Source organism: Bubalus kerabau, chromosome 11, assembly GCF_029407905.1.
Source record: "Bubalus kerabau isolate K-KA32 ecotype Philippines breed swamp buffalo chromosome 11, PCC_UOA_SB_1v2, whole genome shotgun sequence".
Lineage (NCBI taxonomy): Eukaryota > Metazoa > Chordata > Mammalia > Artiodactyla > Bovidae > Bubalus > Bubalus kerabau.
In genome coordinates, this window is record NC_073634.1 from 51,557,601 (window position 1) to 51,573,974 (window position 16,374).

At 48.3% G+C, this 16,374-nt stretch overlaps 1 protein-coding gene across 1 annotated transcript in view; it reads left to right on the plus strand.

The window, feature by feature from the left end:
* The window catches only part of POLR1A (RNA polymerase I subunit A), an 84,375-nt gene that overhangs the window by 22,821 nt on the left and 45,180 nt on the right, over window positions 1–16,374 (plus strand). Inside the window, exons 11-13 of the mRNA XM_055540305.1 lie at window positions 435–557; window positions 3,172–3,402; window positions 11,114–11,368. Of these exons, the coding sequence (XP_055396280.1) occupies window positions 435–557; window positions 3,172–3,402; window positions 11,114–11,368 (609 nt within the window). The remainder of the gene's footprint in view (window positions 1–434; window positions 558–3,171; window positions 3,403–11,113; window positions 11,369–16,374) is intronic.

Below are 16,374 nucleotides of genomic sequence, written 5' to 3' on the forward strand. Positions count from 1 at the left end.
AAAAGTTTGGGTTTATCCATCCTTTTTCGCCAACCCGTTACCATTATACAGGCTTGTGAATAATAGAAGTGTCATCTTTCATGCTCGTGCTCAGTCGCTAAGTTGTGCCCACAATTAAATATGGCATATATATGTTGTAGAGCTTCCCTGGTGGCTCAATGGTAAAGAACCCACATGCTAATGCAGGAGATGAGGGTTCAACCCTTGGGTTGGAAAGATCTCCTGGAGGAGAAAATGGCAACCCACTCCAGAATTCTTGGCTGGAGAATCCCATGGACAGAGGAGGCTGGTGGGCTACAGTCCTTTAGGTCACAAGAGTTGGACATGACTTAGCAACTAAAAAATAGCAACATATATTTTCTAACAACTTAATATTTTTAAGTCTTGATTTCTAAATTTTTTTAATGATTTCTGTGGACTTTTCCCCCATAAAGATCCTGGAGAAGAAGGATGGTTTGTTCCGAAAGCACATGATGGGGAAGCGTGTAGACTACGCAGCCCGCTCGGTCATCTGCCCAGACATGTACATCAACACCAACGAAATCGGAATTCCCATGGTGTGTGCTGTTAGGTGGCAGATGGGAGTGGCGAGGAGGGTGGGGAGAAGGCATGGGATCACGGTGGCTTGGGTGAAGACAGCATCTGCCTCTCCCCGTATTGAGTCCTTAGAAGGGGATCCTGAGGCCATGGCGTGGCGTTGCTCTCACTCCCTGCCAGGTCTCCAGACACCCTCCACCCACAAGGAAGACCCCTGCTCCTGGGCTACCAGGGTGCAGCTCCTGCCTCTCCTCCTCCTGCCCCTCTTGGTCTAGTCATTAAACCTTCCTAGTCAGATGGAATACATGACAGAGATGAGGGAGCGGGGCTTTCTGTCCCGTGTACTTGCCTGGCATCAGGAGTCAGGGCCGCGGAGGAAGGGAGAGAGCCCCAGGGAGCAGGCGTCACTCCCAGATCCTCAGGGGTAGGCGGTTTGCCCCGTCCACCCATTAGTGTTTCCTTAGGGAGCCAGTTTTCTTTTCTCACTTCCCCACCACTTGAGGCTGCGGTACTCATTAGCAACAGCCCCTTCATCGTCTTCCTCCTTAATGGGCCTTGAGGTCAGTAATAGAAGATGGTTTAATTCGCCCTGTGGAGAGGCTCATTTCCTCGCACACGGCCCTGCTGCCACTCTCAGGGGAGGACTGGCAGGGAGCAGAGAGCACAACTCAAGTGTTCTGATGGCCTCCTGCGTGCTCCCTCCGTGTCCCCCAGGCACACGTGGGCTTCCTAGGCAAGGGCTCTTGTGTGAGGGGACAAGAGTCAGAGAACACCCATTCCTGGGCACCGGGGGTCTCTGCATCCGGGAGCTGGGTCAGGTGGCAGGGAAAAGCACTGGGAAGCCCAGTGGTGACATTCCTGAGTCCGAGGCCCTGGGAGGAGAGGCCCGTGACCTGTTCATTGCTTTCTTTGGACAGAGGAGGACAGGGAGCTCTGTTGGCTTTAGCCTCATGGTGCCTTCAGGGTCCCCAGCTTCGGGAGAGACCTTTAGTGTTGCTCCTCTTTCCACCTTCAGCGGTCTTCTCTTTCTTGGATATGGGTTCATTTGGTACTGGAGGGACTCTGAAGTTCCCCCTCTGCCCACCTCCAGGCCTGCCCCAAGCCTAGGGCCACAGTGGCCTGTTGCTCACAGGATGGTTTTCAGGAGCAGAGCGTGTGAAACTGCCTCTTGATCTCTTGTGCACACCCTTCCCATTGAGCACTGTGGACAGGTTGTTTGTTACAGAAGCAGAGGAGGTTAAGGTTGGGGGATAAGCTAGAGACCCAGTCATGAACCAGACAAGACTAGTGTGTCCCTGTGAAGCTTATATTCCAGTGGTGGAGACACATAAACAGATAACACAAATAAAGATACCCCTCGACTTATGGTGTGGTGGTAAGTTGAAAACGCCATATGTCAAAAGTGCATTTAATGGACCTAACCTACTGAACAGCATAGCTTAGTCTAACCCACCTTAAACCTGCTCAGAACACTTATGTTAGCCTACCATTGGGCAAAATCATACAGTGCAAAGCTTATTTTGTAATAGTGTTGAATGTCTCATGGAAGTTACTGAACACTATCCTGAAAATGAGCAACAGGATGGCTCTAAGTGTATGGGATATTTATGATCCCAGGGCTGACAGCCAGCAGCTGAGGCTCACTGCCCCTGCCCACCTTCACAAGCATATCACACCATGTTTCACAAACCCAGAAAAAGACCAGAATTCAAAATGGGGAGTATGATTTCTACCAAGTACATGTTACTTTCACACTGTTACAAAGTCCGAAAAAATCCTAAGTTGGGCACAGTCTGTACATAAATACTCTGTCAGTAGTGGTCAGTTCGTCGGCAGAGGTGGAGAGGGCCAGAGGTCAGGGTGGCGGGGGTTGGGGTGGGGGTGCCATTCACACAGCAAGCTGGCCAGTGTTCAGCGAGTTCCTTTCCATGGGACTTCTCAAGAGTCTCTAACGTAGTTATTTTCCTTTTGAAGCACCAGAGGGTTTTAATATTCAGTAGCTCAGAACTCGCCTAACCAGGGCACTCATTTTTCTTGGAATGTGGTGCAGGCCTGGTGTGTCAAATGGATCACTGCCATTTTCTCATGTATCAGGGGACCAAATCAGGTTTATCTCAGGCCAAATAAAGAGATTAAGATGCCATGTCTGGGCTCAGGCCACCATCAATTAGTGATGACTGCTGGGGGGTGAGGGGAGGGGAATTATTGGTGGAGGAGGGTGATACTTGAGAGCAGGTATTCGCCAATTGTCTAAAGCTCATGTTCCAGGCTATATTACATCATTTGGGACCTTGAATTTATTGGCAAACTAGTAAACGATGAAATTTTAAAATAGGTTAAAAAAATTCTGCATAAATTACTAGTCTCAGATAACTTTTTGGGGCAGATTACTCTGGTAGAAAAGGAGACCTGCTCTCTTCCTTGGAGGAAGCAAGTCTGGAAAAATGATTGTGAAAAAGACAGGGAGATGTTGCTTTTTTGGCTGAAGGACTTTCTTGGCTCAGGGAGCACGTCCGCATTTTAGGGGAAATGCGTTGAGTCACACTGGGGGTGTGAGCATGTTGAGTCACACTGGGGATCCTTCTGACCTTTCTCTGCCTACCCTGAATTTTCATATCCCCTCCTTGTTTCCAGGTGTTTGCCACAAAGCTGACCTACCCTCAACCAGTCACCCCCTGGAACGTTCAGGAACTGAGGCAGGCGGTCATCAACGGCCCCAACGTGCACCCTGGAGCCTCTATGGTCATCAACGAGGATGGCAGTCGCACAGCCCTGAGCGCCTCGGACCTCACGCAGCGGGAGGCCGTGGCCAAACAGCTCCTGACACCAGCTACGGGGGCCCCGAAGCCCCAGGGGACAAAAATTGTGAGTAACGGGCATATTTGGTCAGGGGCTTAAGCTGCTCCTTTTGGGCTCCCCCGTGACTTCAGCTGTGGTGCCAGTGCAGGAGGGCTGTGAGAACTGTTCCTGCTCCCCCCACCCCACCCCTACCCCCTGCACCCCACAGGGGGCTGACCCCACCTGTGGGTGTTCCCTAGGGCCTCAGCACCATGAATAAAACTTCATTTGATCATCCCATGCAGGCAGCACAATTCCGGTTACATACTAGGGACGGAGAAATGCCCTTTCATTATAACTCCACTATGATCTGCTGCCCTTAAACAGGGCTGCTCAAAGGTGGTCCTCAGCAGCAGCATTCCTGGAGCCATTTCCCAAATGCGGGAAATGCATGTTTGTCTCCCTTTTCCCCCATTCACTGCCCCGAATTAGACTGTCTGGAAATGGAACCCAGGAATCTGTGTGTTAACAAGGTCTATGGAGGGTTCCTCTGCATGCTGAGAGCATGCCCTAGGAAGGAAACGTTCTGTGTCTGTGAAAATTGACTGATGTCAGCTGATGCTTCACTTTCTGGAGATTACTAGTTCTTACCTGTAGCACTATGTTAAGGGATCTCCAGCCTTTCTCTGGGCTCCCACGGAAAGAGTACAAGATCAATTAGCAATGTCTGCTGAGGGCATAAGATGGGTGGGTGATATCCCTTCTGTCTGTGTCAGGTAACAACCATTCCAGCTGGGAGGGGTATAGCAAACAACCCTCAACCAGGCAAGAGTGGCAGAAATTGTTGGAGTGAAACGGATTTGGGATTAATATATGGTGACTGCCCGAGTCAGGGAGTGATGGAGTGCATCGTCCTCACCCATCTACTTGTTTGTTGGGTTTCCCTTGCCCTCTGACATGCCTAGACCCACCAGGTTTTCTTTTTGGTGGGTTCGAGCTCTACAGAGGACTATTGAAGCTTGAAGGAGCTTTGGTTGGAGGACAGAGAGGGAGAGGAAGCCTTGTCTTGATGAGCACTGGTCCCCACTGCTCTTCACTGAGGCCTGTCCTCTTGCTTTCTCCCCATCCCAAGGTCCAGCGGTTAACAGGCCTTGCGTCTTCTGCTTTGGCAGCCAGGGGCAGACAGGTCCAGCCACCTGTTTGTTCTTTTCTTATGCGTTAAGTGACGTTTGTGTTCAGGTTCGCAAACTTATCCTGTCATTTTTTTTTTTTTTTTTTTAAATAATTTTATTTGGTTTTGCGTGTGTTGGTCTCTGTTGCTACATGGGCTTTTCTCTAGTTGCGGCAAGTGTGGGCTGCTCTCCAGTTGTGGTACACAGCTTCTTATTGCGGTAGCTTCTCTTGTTGCAGAGCACCGGCTCTAGAGCACAGGCTCAATAGTTGTGACCTTTAGACTTAGTTGCTCTGTGGCATGTGGAATCTTCTGGACAGGGAATGAACCCTCATCTCCTGCTTGGCAGGTGGATTCTTTACCACTGAGCCACCAGGGAAGCCCCTATTCTGCCATTCTTAAGAGCCCCGTGTTTTGCTTGGAGCTATGTGAAAGATGCAAGAGAAATAAAGGTATATTTTTCTTAACTTAAGGTGAAACAAGACAACCACAAGATAACTTTCATGCTATTAAGTCAAGCATGTGAGACAGTAGGACACTTTGAGAGGAAAATTGAGAGAGGAGAGCAGGGTGGGGTCAGGTGGTGGCAGGGCCCACTGCAAGCTCTGTGTTGCACTTTGCCAGGCACCACGGACAAGCTCTTGTTGCCCTGGGGTGGGCAGCCTGGTGGGAGTGAGTCCATAAGTGTGTCACTACTGCTGAGTGGTGTGGCAGACATAAAGGGACAGCGACGCAGGGTGGTGACGGAGCCCACATGATGCTGGAGAAGAAAGGAGGTCGGGTGGGCATGCAGGGCGAGTTTGGAGTTGCCAGAAGATGATTGAGGACCAGCCTGGGGGCTGCAGGGGACCCCAGGGTGAAAGGAGGGTACATTTCCAGGGAGAGGATGGGGTTGGGGGCAGGCTGGGTGTCAGGGCTGTAGAAGAGAGAAAATGAGAAGGAATGTGGTTTCCAGTGCAGGAGATGGAATGCTCTGGAAGGAGGTGTGTCTGGGCCCCTCTGAACTGAGGTGATGGTGGAGAACCTAAGGGCCTATCTCACGTAAAAGGTAGAAGTGTGGGACCTCATTTAGGGTTAAGAAATGAAATTATCAGGACTTCCCTGGTCCAGGGGTTAAGACTCCATGCTTCCACTGTAGAGGGCACAGGTTTGATCCCTGGTTGGGAAACTTAAGATCTGACAAGTCGCATGGTGTAGCCAAAAAAAAGAAGAAATTGTCAGAAAGTTAAGGTCTTTGAGCACAAAGTAGGACAGACAGAAAGTAGGGGGACCCGTGGGAGCATGAGGCAGGTGGGCAGGATGCTGAGGGAGGGTGGGCAGCCGGGCTTGCTCTCAATGCCAGCATCCGTCCCCCACCTCTAGTCAAGACCAGCCCCAGAGTACCTTTGCATCTTCCCAAGGCACATAGGAGGTGTTTGTGGAATTAAATATGAAGTTTAAGGAGAGGGAGAAAGGAAAATGCATCAGATTTGCCCAGACAGAGACCACCTGTGACCCAGGAGAGCCGTTTGAACAAAGCAGGAGGAGTTGGGCCCCAGAACCTTTGTCATCTCCAACTAGAGCAAAAGTAGAAGGCTGGTGGGGCTCCTGACGTTGCTGGGATGTGATGATGAGACAGGGACACTTCCTTCACGTGGCCGCTCTACATCTGTGGGGTTGGAAGTTGGCTTCAGAGAGGGCAGGTTGGCTTCACTGCACTCGCTGGGCAGCTTACGAGAGGGGATGGAGATGAGTTCTGAGCTGCAGGGAAATAAGGGAGGTTGGCCTTATCTGTCTCCCGGCTGAAGTTCACGTCGGCATACTGTCTCTGGTTTCTCCCCTAGCCCCAGCATCCCGTCCAGACTTCCCCTTCAGTCCTTGAACTTGCCGTGTGTGCTGGGAACACTTTGTCCTCCCCAGACTCCCCAGCCATCGCCGCTTTGTACCTCAGCAAGGCCCTCATTCCTCAGGGGAGGAGCCTGCACATGTTTTCAGCCAACGTGCGTGTGTGTGCTCAGTCGCCCATTTGTGTCTTGACTCTTTGCGACCCCCTGGACTGCAGCTGCCAGGCTCCTCTCTCTGTTCATGAAATTTTGTAGGCAAGAATACTGGAGTGGGTTGCCATGCCCTCCTCCAGGGGATCTTCCCAATCCAAGGATTGAACCCGCATCTCCTGCATTGGCAGGTGGATTCTTGACCACTGAGCCACCTGGGAACCTGAGAGTAAACATCTTAGGCTTTGTCAGCCACATGGTCTGTGTTGCAGCAGCTCAGCCCCACTTCTGTAGCATGAACTGTGGAAGCCACCAGGGCAGTACAAAGCCATTGGATTGGGCCGTGTTCCCAAAAAACTCTAGTTATAAAAACAGGTGGTGAGCAGTTTGCCACTTTCACACTTGCATGGGATCCCCTCCCTGTGTGTCCCACCTCACCTCCCACCCTCGTTGCCTTGTGGGGTCACTCCATGGGCCCCCACCTATTCCACTTCAAGTCCTAAACCCCTAAGGACAAGGGTGGGGTATTAGACCCTCCACTCTCCCCAGCACCCTGTGGACTGGACGGGTCCACGTTGAGGTGCGGGAGGCTCCATGGACCGAGCTGAGGATGTGGCTCCCCCAGGGCAAAGATAGGAAGGGACCTTTTGAAACTGAAGTGTTCCTTGTATTAGGATCTTGGGCTTCCCAGGTGGCTCTAGTGGTAAAGAGCCCACCTGCCAATGCAGGAAATGTAAGAGATGCGGGTTCGATTCCTGGATCAGAAAGATCCCTGGCGGGAGGGCATGGCAACCCACTCTAGTATTCTTGTCTTGAGAATCCCATGAACAGAGGAGCCTGGTGGGCTACAGTCCATGGGGTCACAAAGAGTCAGACAGGACAGTAGTGACTGAGTGTGCATGCACATATCAGGACTTGGGGACTAAGAATGATTTTTTTTAGTTTCCAAAACCTCAGTGATGTTATATGTCATGTTTATACACATAGTCAAGTATGTGTGCATTCACAGCCTACTTGTAATTTGTAAAGTAGTTTTCTTGCTGAACACCTTACATATAGATGAGAACTAGGCCAAAGGGCTGGGTTACGTGACTGGGAGGGAGAGACCCAGGTCAGGACAGACTGCAGGTTCGATGAGAAGGGGGAGGAGTGAAGTCTCTGCCCCTTCCCCTGGCCCTCATAAATGGAGGAGGAAGTGGCCGGGTTGGCCAAGCCTCATTTCCCGGCCCAGCAATCAGCCCCGAGAGCAGCTCTTTGGCTCTGGGTCTGCTTCTGAGAACTCTGACCCGGGCACTGGAGCATGCTAATTTTCACTGTGGTATTTGTTTAGAGACAAGAGAAAGGAAGGGCCTCTGGTTTGGGTTGGCAAGGGGAGCACCCTGTCCTCCAGGGCTTCTGTTTGGATTGGCCGGAGCCTGCCAGATGGGCCTGCGAGCCTTCCCAGCTGTGGGGTTTGCTTATGCCGGAGGATGTCTCGAATTTGTGAGACTCCAATCCAAGGCCCGGCCTGGGCTTTGGGGCCTGAGCCACAGGTCTGGGCAGTTCCTCCCTTGAGAAGCTAAAGAAATAGACCTTCAAAGTCAGCTCAGGCTCCATGACGTGCCCTGGGCAGACACTCATGGGAATCCTCAGAATCCAGGTCTCCTTGGAAACATGGATGTGGGGGCAGGAGAAGGATGGGTTTGGATTCCTCGGGGAGCAGAAAGACCAAGTTCCTGCTCACTGCTTTTAGGACTGCCTTTTAGAATTTGAGGGGTTTGCTCCCTGCTTCCTTGAGTTGGAGGAAACTTCCAGCCCAGCTGAGTAGGAATGAGGAGAGGCCGGTGGGTGCATCTCTTGTTAACCTTTAGCCTCTCTCTGTAACCAGCTCTCTGATCCAGCTTCATAATGTGTTTCCTGCAACCTATTACCTGCTGAGTAATTTAGGGAAGACTTGGGGTGGGAGGAGCGCTCACTGAGTCTCCATAATTCCTCTGGGCTGTTGAGGGCAGCATGTGGAATGATTGGGATAGCAGTTGCCTCATGCATTTGTTGGTTTTTTGTTTGTTTTATATTTTTGGCCACACTGAGTGGTTTGTGGGATCTTAGTTCCCCAATCAGGGATTGAACACAGGCTCTTGGCAGTAAGAGCACAGATTTTTAACCACTGGACCCCAGGGAATTCCCGTGTATTTGTTTTTTGAAATAGCATCTCTGTGCATCATTTAGGAAGCCCAGGAATTAATTAAGCTGAAGCTCCAATACTTTGGCCACCTGATACGAAGAGCCAACTCAATGGAAAAGACCCTGATGCTGGGAAAGATTGAGGGCAGGAGAAGGGGACGACAGAGGATGAGATGATTGGATGGCATTACCAACTCAATGGACATGAGTTTGAGCAAACTCTGGGAGGTGGTGAAGGGCAGGGAAGGCTGGCATGCTGCGGTCCATGGGGTCTCAAAAGGGTTGCACACAACTTAGCGACTGAACAATAACAAAGATGAAAGGCCTTATACTAAAATCAGCTTTGTGGGAGGAGGTGTCCTGTCAGGAGGACATGACCACTGGCATATTGATATTGGTAAAGAGCAAGAAAGTGTGCACAGTGGTTATCTTTGAAGAGTAAAATTACTTGTGGTTTTCATTCTCTTCTATATTTTCTATATTCCCCCCCACAGTAAGCATATCACTTGTGCAGTTTTTCGTGCTTTCTTTAGAAATAGTTGAAGATCTTTAAAAAAATTTTTATAAAAGTGGCACACGCTTGTTGTAACATGAATAGCAGTAAGACATGTAAAGGTCCAGGTGGTGATCTTTCTCTTCTTCCATGTCCCCCTGCCCCAAGGATCCCACAGAGCAGCTCAGTAAGAATCTAAATACCTTTGTCCTCGTGTGTATAAACACATAGAGTTGGATTGGGTTTAAAATCGCCTCATCCTGTCACCTTAGATGGCCCTCTCTGGTGGCTCAGATGATAAAAAAGTCTGCCTGCAATGCAGGATACCTGGGTTTGATCCTAGGCTAGGAAGATCCTGGAGAAGGGAATGGCTGCCCACTCCGGTCTTCTTGCCTGGAGAATTCCATGAACAGAGAAGCCTGTGTGCTACTGTCCATGGGTCACAAAGAGTCAGACATGACTGAGCGACTGACACTAATACATCACCTTAGATGGCACCTGGATGGTTTTTCTTTTACTGAAATACATTATTGTCATTTTTTCAAGACTGGTATACATTTAAATCATCCTTTTTTAAAGGATCCCTGGCAGTCCCTGTTGACTCAGCTTCCACTTCTGGGGACCTGGGTTCAATCCCTGATTGGGGAATTAAGATCCTGCATGCTCCATGGCCTGAGCGCCCCCTCACCAAATCCTTTTTCATCATTACATAATATTCCATAGTACATACTATGATTTATCTACCGATGCCCCTTCTTTGAGGCAGCCAGGTTTTTCCCTGTTTTTGCCACCATTAACATGGGTGCATCAACATCATTCATAGAACCTTGCATTTGCACCTTTTTCATTCTGAAAGCCCAAAGGAAATGAGTTTTTAATGTTCTAGAATGTGCTGTGAAATTGCTTTCCCGAAAGACCATGGCAATTTAAACTTGTTATTAATTTTTAAGTGCCATAAAATATTTTCCAGGAGCATTGAACTGGGAATCAAGAACCCTGAGTTTCAGTCCTGGCTCGGAAGGATGAGGTTGGGCAAGTATTTCTGAAATGTGGAATTCACATTTGGACTAACGTACTCAGATGTGGCTGAGTACGTACTCAGAAGTCTGCCAAATCCTTTCAAGCCCAGGAGTTTTATGGTTATGTGTAGACCTGCTGTCTTAAGATGTGTCCATTTCTTTTTTCAGGTTAATTCTCTGGGGAATTCAAACTCCAGAAAGGTTGTGCATGTCTGAAGAAGACAGACATTACTGGACAGGGGCCTGTAGCATCATTGACTTATCCCTCCCCTGGAGGAGGAAATGGCAACCCACTCCAATATTCTTGCCTAGAGAATTCCGTGGACAGAGGAGACAGGCGGGCTATAGTCCATGGGGTCGTGAAGAGTTGGACATGGCTTAGCAACTAAACAACAGCAATAGTCTGAGCCCAGAGCTAGGACAGGACTCTGCTAGGTTGGCAGCTATTTCTCAGAAAACCTTAAGGCGTCTGTCTCGTAAACCAAAGAACCCTAACCATGCCAGTTCGAACTCTACCATGCCTGGTTCTTGAATTTGGATTCGGTAGTAGGGGCCTGTTTCCTCTGCCAAGTGACATTTTGGGATTCCCGGACAGCTCAGTAGTAAAGAATCCACCGGCCATTGCCAAGAGGCCTGGGTTTGGTCCCTGGGAAGATCCCCTGGAGAAGGAAATGCAACCCACTCCAGTATCCTTGCCTAGAAAATCCAATGGACAGAGGAGTCTGTAGGGCTGCAGTCTATGGGGTCACAAAAGGGTCGGACACGACATAGTAACTGAGCACGCACACACACTCTGAGACCCAGAGGGGCTTAGTAGTTATTTCTCATAGATTTGTAGGGTTTCACTCTGGACTGAAAGTTCCCCTTTTATTGAGTAAAACATGAGAGAGACAGAAGCCCAGGGCGAGGTGAGCCCTTGGCATTATGGCAGTGATGCCAGAGTGGCCACTGCTCAGCCCGTCCTCTGCTTTGCCCGCAGGTGTGCCGGCATGTGAAGAACGGGGACATTCTACTCCTGAACCGGCAGCCCACCCTGCACAGGCCCTCCATCCAGGCGCATCGCGCCCGTGTCCTCCCCGAGGAGAAAGTCCTGAGACTCCACTACGCCAACTGCAAGGCCTACAACGCCGACTTCGATGGAGATGAGATGAACGCCCACTTCCCCCAGAGTGAACTGGGCCGGGCCGAGGCCTACGTCCTGGCCTGCACCGATCAGCAGTACCTTGTTCCCAAGGTAGGTCTGACCTTGAGGCTGTTCCATGATCATCACTGGCTTCCAACTTGGCAGTTCAGGTCAGGGCCCCAGGCAGCTCCTGGAGTCAGCATGATCTGTTAAGCAGGAGCATATGGAGCCAGAGGGTCTTGGATTCTTCCGGGTGGGGTCTTCAGCCCCCTAGTTGCTTAGAGATAGGAGGTTTCTCTCTTGTTGCCTCTTAAGATGTCAGGAGAGAAGTTGTAACAGTCATCCCAGGAAGCCGAGTTCAGTACCTGTATCTTAGGTCTGTCTTCCAGCCTGTTTGGATTCTACAATATATCAGCCTCTGGCAAGCCACCTATGAGGATCCCCATCGTCCACAGATGACTTTGATCCTTTAAGTTAAGGAGGGTTTTAAGAGACAACTTAACCCCCAGGGTTTGATCCCTGGGTCAGGAAGATCCTCTGGAGAAGGAAATGGCAACTCAGTCCAGTATTCTTGTCTGGAAAAGTCCATGAACAGAGGATCCTAGCGGGCTCTAGTCCATGGGGTCACAAAGAGTCAGACACAACTGAGTGACTAAATCCTGAGGGTCCAGATGAAATTCCTTGCAGCCCATGAGGAACCTCTACTGTGAATCCCTTCTTTTATAAACCGTTTGTGTCTCAGCGATTCACAAATTACACACCATTCATTTGGGTTGTAATGTGGGGGTAGTAATAAAACAATAAAGAACCATGGCTCCCATTTACCAAGCACTTTTTCAAGGCCAGACACCATACGTAGCACCTTGGAGGCCTCTCCTTTTCTCCTCCCCACAGTCCTTGGACTAGGTGCTATTAACAGCAGCAATCACATGTGAAGAAATGGTGTAACATGTCCAAGGACACAGAGCTGGAATGGAAGCGGGTGGGGAGGAGGGTCCAGGAGCTCCCAGATCTTTGTGGCTTTTCTTCCTTTCCTTGGTGTGGGCCCTGCCACCCTTCCACAGAAGAGACAGAGACATCTGCACCCAGGAAGCATAGTGGCTGCTTAGAGATTGTCCCCCATCAGTTAGTGACCTCTCCTCCTGGGAATTTCTCTTCCCCTATCCCACCTGGAGAACCAGGCAGGTGACCAGTATCCCAGCATTCCAGCCTCTTTTCCTACCAGACACACCAGTGTGGCTTCCTGTAGATCCAGTTAGTTGAATATAACTTTCTTTCCGTTTTCTGCCCACCTTGGCTGGCTATTGATTAATGAAGGGGCTGACCATAAGCAGGAGGGGTTAAGGGCCCGCCCACTCAGGTCCCCAAGAAATTAGAAGAAATAGTTTGATTGATTTTTACTAACAGGGGGTTCCCTGATGGTCCAGTGGTTAAGACTCCGAGCTTCTACTGCAGGAGGTATGGGTTAGATCTCTGGGGAACTAAGATCCTGTATGCCTTGTGGTGCAGCCAAAAAGAAAAACATTAAACAAAATTTTTTTACATGAATAGTTTAGAAGAAATAATTATAAGGAAATTGACTAATTTGAAAATTGGCCTTTTATGTTTTCATGTAAATTACGTCAGTTATAGCTGTGGTGGTGGTGGCAATAAAGCGACTTTGTCCTGAGCACTCCGTGTGCCTCGGGCACCACTCTGAGCAGTCTGCAACATTCTGGCTTAGTCCTCACCACAGCCTTAGGCGGCAGGTGCGGTTTTCAGGTGAGGAAACACAGGTGAGTGACTTGTCAGCCAGTGAAGAAGCTGGGACTCGAACCCAGCACCTTTGACCCCGCCAAGCTTGTGTGCTCAGCCTCCTGTGTTCTTAGTCCCCCTTGACAGGCGAGGCTGGGCTTGGGTGAGGGTCTGTGGAAAGAAGTGACTAACAGGACTGTGCCAGTTGTCTAGCCTGCTAGAGAGAATGTCACATTTTATCACGGTGGACACTACCAGTAAACAGCAGATGGTTCATTTTTTTTTTTTGCTGGCAGAGTGACCTCTGGACATTAGCCTCATGAAGAGTTGGGGTGCTCTGAAGTGCTTAGGCCAGTGAACTTGAGTATTCACTAGACCAATGTAGACTTGATTTTCATTGAATAAGATGGAATAGGGGACTTCATTGCTCATTGCGTACACCGTGTCCTGCAAAGGGCCGGCCTGTTTAATTTCAGATGTGCCTCATCACATGCTCACCTGCCTGTGAGTATAGGGTCAGAGATAGAACAAAAATAAAGTCTCACCAATAAATTAATTTCTTAAGAAGTAAAAAATGGGACTTCTCTGGTGTTCCGGTGATTAAGACTCTGAACTTCCCCTGCAGGGGGCAAGGGTTTTATCCCTGGTCTGGGAACTAAGATCCCACATGCCACCTGTGCAGTTAAAAAAAAAAAGAAAAGAAAAATCAGGAAAAAAAAAGGTAAGAAACAAAAACAAGACAATTCTAGGAGATGACCTGAGAATTCACTTTACTTTCAGACACCTTCTTTTGTCAGTGGTAAAGAGCTTTTGATTCTTGATAAATTTTGTGTAAGCCCTTAGTGTAAGTGCCAAGAGGAGAAATCCTATTTTTGGTGATAGTTATAAAAATGAAGGGCTTTCCAGGTGGCGCTAGTGGTAAAGAACACGCCTGCCAATGCAGGAGACGTAAAAGATGTGCGATTGATCCCTGTGTAGGGAAGATCCCCTCAAGGAGGGCATGGCAACTCACTCCAGTATTCTTGCCTGGGAAATCCCAAGGACAGAGAAGCCTAGTGGGCTACAGTCCCTAGGACCACAAAGAGTTGGACACGACTGAAGTGACTTAACACACACACACATACATGCATAAAAATGAAATGTGTACTTTGATGGCAAAGTCCTGAGATGGCAAGAGTCAGTTTTCTTAATCCAGGAAAGCCATTTTTTGTTAATTTTTCTTGATGTATCTATATTTCCCTATTGTTTTCTTTTCTCTTTGTTCATTGTCCCATTCTTCTCTATTTTTTAGGTTTCTTTTCCTTGACTAACCATAGTACCCAATTTAAGTACATTTTATTGTTAGTTTTATGTATTTAATAGAGTTGCTTGTTGTCTTCTTAAAATAGATGAAGGGAACTTGAGCTGTTTCCTTGCCAAGAAAACAGTTACACTTTTTCATTTATATGTTTCTTTGTGGATTCTTCCTTTTTTCCCTTCTGTTTGTTTTATCTATTAAGGGCCACTGCTTCATGGAAAGTTTTTTTAACAAGGCTTGAGATGTACTTTCCTGACTTTGACTTACTCAGCTAGAAAATTCAAGTCACAGAATACCCTAATTCTCTAAGAATCCTAACCAAAGACATCTATTGTAATATTGTTTTGCTGTGATGTTAAGTGGAATAGGATAGCTGACAATTATGTGGGTTTTTGATCAAGAGATAGTCTTTCTGATCCTAAGCAGATTTAGAAAATTCAGCATTATAAGTAGACCCTTAGTAAATTGCTTTAATCAGCACTCCTCCCTAGAATTCATGCTTATTGCATTGAAAGCAGTTTAGCCATTAAGGTAATTTTCTAGTCATGGAAAACTCTAGACGGAAAGAGAAGGCACTGACTAGATCCTGTAACTTGTAATTATGTTCTTTAAAGGGAAAAAAAAAGGCAAAATCTATATCTGCCCCCAAAGACTGTTATTGTTTAGTAGCTCAGTCATTTCTGACTCTTTGGGACCTCATGGGCTGTAGCCTGCTAGGCCCCTCTGTCCATGGGATTTTCCAGGCAAGAATACTGGAGTGCTTGCAATCTCCTTGCCTAAGGATCCTTCCGACCCAGGGATCAATGCATGTCTCCTGCATTGCAGGCAGATTCTTTAACCACTGAGTCACCAGGGAAGCCCCCAAAGAGCTGTGGGATGAGTCAAATGCTTAATACTGTTTTCAGTTTTTCCCCTAAGCAAAATGAGACCTTGCCTTTGGAACAAGTTGCAGAGTATAATTTTTTGTCTGTGTTCATAACTCAAGGCCTTCATAAGAAGGGCTGTGTGCCCCATATGATCTCGCCTTCTGTCTGCAACACCTATCTGGCTCCTCGGTAATAATTATCTCTGAGTTTACATAAAGCCCATTGCCACGGTATTTAGACTGTTTGACAAGCATCCTTTTTAGCCTTTAAATTAGTGCGTGTGGCTAAATTCCTGGCACTTCTCCATGGCTGCACTTTAGAGTTCCTTAGTTATGTAATACAGCCATAATATTGGACAGTATTTAACAAATAAGCAAATGATAACAATCTTTAGATCCAAGATTTTTCTCTAGTTCCTATAAACAGGGAAAAGTTAGTAAAAATGCCTTCTTAATAAATGTCAGTGGGCAAGTCTATTTTTACCTTAGTGTGCGTTATGTTGCCATGACTGCAGACCTGGCAGATAGGGTTCAGGAGACTGGGGATCAGAGAAGATGAATGTATCCATCCAAACTGGGGCTGTTATAAAAGCCCTTGGCTTTGGGTTTTTTTGGCCCTATTGCAGTTCTTGTGGGGTCTTAGTTCCCTGACAAGGGACTGAACTTGGGACCATGGCAATGGAAGGGCCGAGTCCTAGCCACTGGACCACCAGGGAACTCTCTAAAAGCCCATGTTTTGGCATCTGGTGGATAACAGCCTACCATGAATACATGCAAGATCATGAAGACACACTGACATCAAGCATTCTTTCCTTCTGCAGTCACGTACGTCAAAGCCCCACCTCCACCCATGACTCTCTCAAGGAACCTCTCCCCAAACCCCCACCTCTCTGCGTTGGCTGAGTCCAGGTCACTCCGCAGGCCAAACTGAAGTACTGCCCATGCCCCCAGAGAGACCATTCCTGACTATTGCCTCCTATCCCAAATCTATGTAATGACCCATCCCATTCTTTTCCTCCACAGGCATTTAAAATTCTTTGTAATAATGTATCTCTCCAGTCATTTGTTCACCGTCTAGCTCTTCCTCATTGTGAGGGATCTGTGTGTTTCAGCCACTAAAACAGACTGAAGGTTGGTCTCACCCAGTGCCTCGGCATACAGTAGGCTCTCCATAAATATTTGTTGAATGGGTGACTGATTTAGAGGAGAACCAGGCCAGAA